A 5,798-nucleotide genomic window follows, 5' to 3' on the forward strand; every position below is an offset into this window, starting at 1 on the left:
ACCAGTCAATCCTAAAGGAAATCAATCCTGAATATTCATTGGAAGGACTGGTGCTGAAGCTGAAACTCCAATACTTTGGCCACCTGATTCAAAGAACTGACTCATTAGAAAAGACCCTGATTCTGGGAAAGATTGAAGGCAGGAGGAGAAGGAGACAACAGAGGATGAGATGGTTGGATGGCATCACCGACTCAATGGACGTGAGTTTGAGCAAGCTCTGGGAGATAGTGAAGGAGAAGGAAGCCTGGCATGCTGCAGGCCATGGGGTTGCAAAGAGTCAGACATGACTGAGAGACTGAACAACAACTACATTAACCTAACCATTAACCATCTCTGCATCAGAACCTGAGAAACCAAGTGTTACTGCAGAAAAGTCATTCAGCCAGGCAGACTTAGTAGCACACCACTAAAAATTGTTGTGTGCCCCAACTGGGTCTTCCATGCTACTTCCCCTCAGTCATGTGCCAGAGCATATGTATCTATTTTTTTTTCTTTTAATTCATCTGTATTTGTTACAACTTTTTGAAGCAGAATGTGACTTGAGCACTACATTTCCATTCACAAAACTTGCTCCAAGTTACCTTTCCAGCGGCTTTACAACATGCCTGGGCAGACTTATAATTTTGCTACTCTAAACAATATCTTTCTTTGGAAAACAAGCCCTATGTATGGACAATGACTCCAATCAAGTTGGTTCAGCTTAAGACACTAACTTCTAGAGGCCTGGCACATGCAGTCATAACTACAGGGGATGGAAGCTTTAAAAAGTATATCCCAGAAGATGAAAACTTGCTGTGACAAGTGTTTCTTTTAAACTTCAAGGTATATACTTCAGAACATTTCAGTGACAGAAAATTTTGGTCTACTAAAGAATCCGCTTGATAGCTAAACACTTCAGACCACAAAGTTAACAGAGGTTACATACACACCTTACAACAAACGGCAACTACTTCCATCTGTTAAAATAAGCCAACATGAAACTAGGAAAAAACAACTAGCTCTGCTTTAGTGCTAAAAGTATCACAGTCTCACACTTAGTATAAAGAAATCTTATCCTCCCCTTATGCAGTTGTCATGCCATACAGATTTTTAAATGTTAACAAAAATAAAGAAATACTTGAAAACACATTGGAGGGAATGGAGACAGAGCGCTGAACACAGCCGTGCGACCCTCGGCAGCGCTCAGTCCACTTCCTCCATGCGGGACGTGTCGTCGTCTCCTTCCAGGAGTGGCATTTCCTCAGTGACCGCGGCGCTGCTGTCATCAGCAGTGGGGTCATCCTCATCAATACTGAGACCAAGTTTGATCATCCTGTAGATTGTGTTGGCATGTGTCTGGGGATCCTCCAGACTGAAGCCAGAAGACAGGAGAGCTGTATCGTACAGCAGGATGACCAGATCCTTCACAGACTTGTCATTCTTGTCAGCCTCTGCCTTTTGCCTCAAGGTCTCAATGATGGAATGGTCAGGGTTGATCTCCAGGTGCTTCTTGGCAGCCATGTAACCCATCTTGGAGTTGTCTCTCAGGGCATGAGCCTTCATGATCCGTTCCATGTTTGCTGTCCAGCCGTATGTGCTCGTGACAATGCAGCATGGGGATGTCACCAACCGGTTTGACACAACCACCTTTTCAACTTTCTTCTCCAAAATATCCTTCATGATTTTGCAGAGGTTTTCAAACTTTGTCTTTTTCTCTTCTTGTTTCTTTTTCTCTTCCTCATCTTCTGGAAGTTCCAGGCCCTCTTTGGTGACTGACACTAAGGTCTTCCCCTCAAACTCCTTCAGCTGCTGCACACAGTACTCATCAATGGGCTCGATCATGTAGATCACTTCCAAGCCATGCTTCCGGAGGCGCTCCACGAAGGCCGAGTTAGCCACCTGGTCCTTGGTCTCACCTGTGATGTAATAGATGTGTTTCTGGTTTTCCTTCATTCTTGTGCAATAGTCCTTGAGAGAAACCATCTCATCACCAGAAGCAGAAGTATGGTACCTCAACAGCTCTGAAAGCTTCTTCCGATTTTGAGAATCTTGATGTATTCCAAGCTTAATATTTTTAGAGAACTGCTCATAAAACTTCTTGTAGTTCTCCTTATCTTCTGCCAGTTCAGTGAAGAGTTCCAAGCACTTTTTGACCAAATTCTTCCTGATAACTTTCAAAATTTTGCTTTGTTGCAACATCTCACGGGAAATGTTCAGAGGGAGATCCTCAGAATACACCACACCTCTAATGAAATTCAGGTATTCAGGGATTAGCTCCTCACAGTTATCCATGATGAATACTCTGCAAACATACAACTTAATGTTGTTCTTCTTCTTTCTGTTTTCGAACAGGTCAAAAGGAGCTCGTCTTGGGACAAAAAGAAGGGCTCTGAATTCCAACTGTCCTTCAACTGAAAAATGCTTGACCGCCAAGTGATCCTCCCAATCGTTGGTCAGGCTCTTGTAGAACTCTCCATACTCCTCGTTAGTGATGTCATCAGGGTTTCTGGTCCAGATAGGCTTTGTCTTGTTCAGCTCTTCTTGATTGATGTACTTCTCCTTGATCTTCTATTTCTTCTTCTTGTCCCCGTCCTTCTTCTCTTCCTCCTCTTCATCTGAGCCAACATCTTCTATCTCGGGCTTGTCATCAGACTCCTTTTCTTCTTTCTCCTTCTCTTCCTCTTTGTCTTCCTTCTCTTCTGCTTCATCATCACTAACTTCTTTATCACGTTCCTTTTCCACAAAAAGAGTGATGGGATAACCAATGAACTGAGAATGCTTCTTCACAATCTCCTTTATTCTCCGCTCCTCCAGGTACTCAGTCTGGTCTTCTTTCAGATGCAGAATAACCTTTGTTCCACATCCCATTGGTTCTCCTGTGTCAGTCCTCACTGTGAAGGACCCTCCTGCAGAACACTCTCAGGCATACTGCTCATCATCGTTATGTTTGGTGATGACGGTCACTTTCTCAGCCACCAAATAGGCTGAATAAAACCCGACACCAAACTGGCCAATCGTGGAGATATCAGCGCCAGCCTGCAAAGCCTCCATGAACGCTTTGGTCCCGGACTTGGCAATGGTGCCCAGGTTATTAATCAAATTGGCCTTGGTCATCCCAATGCCGGTGTCCACGATGGTAAGGGTTCAATCTTGCTTGTTCGGTATGAGATTAATGTGCAGCTCTTTCCCAGAATCTAACTTACTGGGATTGGTCAAGCTCTCATACCTGATCTTGTCCAGGGCGTCAGACGAGTTTGAAATCAGCTCCCTCAAAAAAATCTCCTTATTCGAGTAGAAAGTGTTGATGATCAGTGACATCAACTGGGCAATTTCCGCCTAGAAGGTGAAAGTCTCCACCTCCTCCTCTTCCATCAGCTGGTCCTGGGCCTGGGTCTCCTCCGGCATCTTGGCTGAAGGACTAGCAAGGGATCCGCAGCGACGCAGCACCGGGACGCAGAGGCAACTCGCATATGTATCTATTAATAAGTGCCAACTCGACATGGAAGACACATGGGCACTTTAAATCCAATGCATCCAAAACTGATCTCAGGATCTCACTCTCCGAACCCACTTCCCAGGGTTCCACAGCTCAGGACATGGCACTCATACTCTCCAGTGTCTCATGCTGGAAACCCGGGAGTCATCCTCGGCACTTTTCTCCTCTCATGCCTTGGTCAGTCCATCACCAAGTCCTGTTGATTTCAATTTCTTAGCTTTCTCAAAACTGTTTGCTTTTACCTACTTTCCACCAATGCCCACGTTCCACTCACTATGATCTGTTGCCTGAACTGGGGCCGCTGCATGGATCTCCTACAGCCACTCCTGCTGCCCTCCAGTGGTTCATCTTTCATGATCAGAGTTATTGCTTAGGAGACAAGTTCGACCATCTCATGTCTATGCTTAAAACTGAATTATCAGGATGGATTCCAGTTCCTTGTAGGATAAAGTTCCAAAACTTAGCAGGGACTCAAAGGCTCCCACCCCCATCATGATTTGCCCTCTTCCCCTCCCTGCAGTTTCTTCTTGCCCCATGGTTCTCCTTAATCTCTAAGCTTCTTTCTTATTTCAATTCCTCAGTTCAGTTCAGTTCATTTCAGTCACTCAGTTGTGTCCAACTCTTTGCGACCCCATGGACTATAGCACACCAGGCCTCCCTGTCCATCACCAGCTCCTGGAGTTTATTCAAATTCATCTCCATTGAGTCGGTGATGCCATCCAACCATCTTATCCCCTGTCATCCCCTTCTCCTCCTGCCTTCAATCTTTCCCAGCATCAGGGTCTTTTCAAATGAGTTAGCTCTTCACATCAGATAGCTAAAGTATTGGGAATTTCATCTTCAGCATCAGTCTTTCCAATGAATATTCAGGACTGATTTTCTTTAGGATGGACTGGTTGGATCTCCTTGCAGTCCAAGGGACTCTCAGTTCCTAGAATGCACCAAATTCCTTTGAGCTTCAGGGTCTTTCAACATGCCTCTGATTGGATGGAAAGTCCTTTCTCCTTTGCCCCCTCATGATTCTATCTGGTGATTTCTTAGCCCTAGCAGCTGTGTGTTTAACTTGCATAGAAGGAAAAACTAGGAGATTCGAGATATGAAAACTGAGCACAGCCTGGTTTTGCATCTAAGGAGTTCTCATCTGGACACTTTTTCAGTCTCATCTAATCTGATCCCATCATAGAAATTGTTTTACATCAAGAAGCATACTGAGACATGTGGTTAAGGAATTTAAGGAAGAGTCATCTGAATCATGGCCACTGTAACCTGTTGCATGGTTTCTGCCCTGCTCAAAGAAACATACTCAGGAGGTGGCTAGGAACTAAAATCCACCCGCACTTGAATTTCCAAGCTATATCGGTGGGAACAGTGTCTGTGGTGACTGCATCCGCTGAAGCCTTTTCTAGTTTGCACAAAATAGGCTAGGGGCTGCACTTCCCTGGTGGTGCAGTGGTAAAGAGTTTGCTAATGCAGGAAACGAAAGAGGCCCAGGTTCCATTTCTGGGTTGGAAAGATCCCCTGGAGTAGAAACTGACAACTCACTCCAGTATTCTTGTTGGAAAAATCCCATGGACGAAGGAACCTGGCGGGCTACAGTCCACGGATCGCAAAGAGTCGGACACAACTGAGTAACTGAGCAACACATGTACACACAGGGTAGGGGCAAGCAGCTTCCTTGATTCACATCCCAAAAGATGTGGGTTTCGATGATGTCAGTGGTGTTCAAACAAACGGAATAGCCTGAAAGCCAACCAGGTAGCCAAGGAACCAAGAAAAATCCAATGCTTGTGGCAGATCCATTAATCAGCCAAAGAGCAACTCAAACAGTTAACTATGAGTGAGAACAGAAGAGATCTAAATTCCTATTGAGTTCTAAGATGGCAATTACGGACATCTAATAGAATCTGTAAGTGGTTCCTATCTGACTTTAAGATGTCTCTCAGAAGTCAAGAAGGGTCACACGGAGCCTCCAAACACAAATCCTGCTGCTTAACGTGCCCGACAATCTCAGTGTTCACCCCTCAACAGCTTTCAGATGCTGCACCACTCACTGCAAAATTAAAATTAGAATCAATACAATGAATACTCAGTGTGTAAAACAATTCAGGGCTCTATTTCAGCCTGAAGTTTCATTTAAGCTGTCGGAATAAAAAGAAAAGACAACCCTTTGTTCTCTCCATTTCACAATCCTGCAAAAGGCCTCTTAGCCAAAATAGCTCCTCTAATCTTTAAGTTTTAATTAGCTGCCCACAATTCATAAAATATCAGGAATTAAAATGCTGATACCTCATTCTCCTGAGAAATGGCACACAATTAACCTCTT

General features: G+C 44.5%; 1 protein-coding gene across 1 annotated transcript; it reads right to left on the minus strand.

The window, feature by feature from the left end:
• Positions 1–1,077: 1,077 nt before the first annotated feature.
• Positions 1,078–3,422, minus strand: LOC133258528 (heat shock protein HSP 90-alpha-like). The gene has a single exon (XM_061435216.1). It carries the CDS (start codon positions 2,269–2,271, stop codon positions 1,183–1,185), a length of 1,089 nt encoding a protein of 362 aa, XP_061291200.1. The 5' UTR covers positions 2,272–3,422; the 3' UTR covers positions 1,078–1,182.
• Positions 3,423–5,798: the final 2,376 nt, after the last annotated feature.

This window comes from Bos javanicus, chromosome 12 (assembly GCF_032452875.1).
Source record: "Bos javanicus breed banteng chromosome 12, ARS-OSU_banteng_1.0, whole genome shotgun sequence".
Taxonomy (NCBI): Eukaryota; Metazoa; Chordata; class Mammalia; order Artiodactyla; family Bovidae; genus Bos; species Bos javanicus.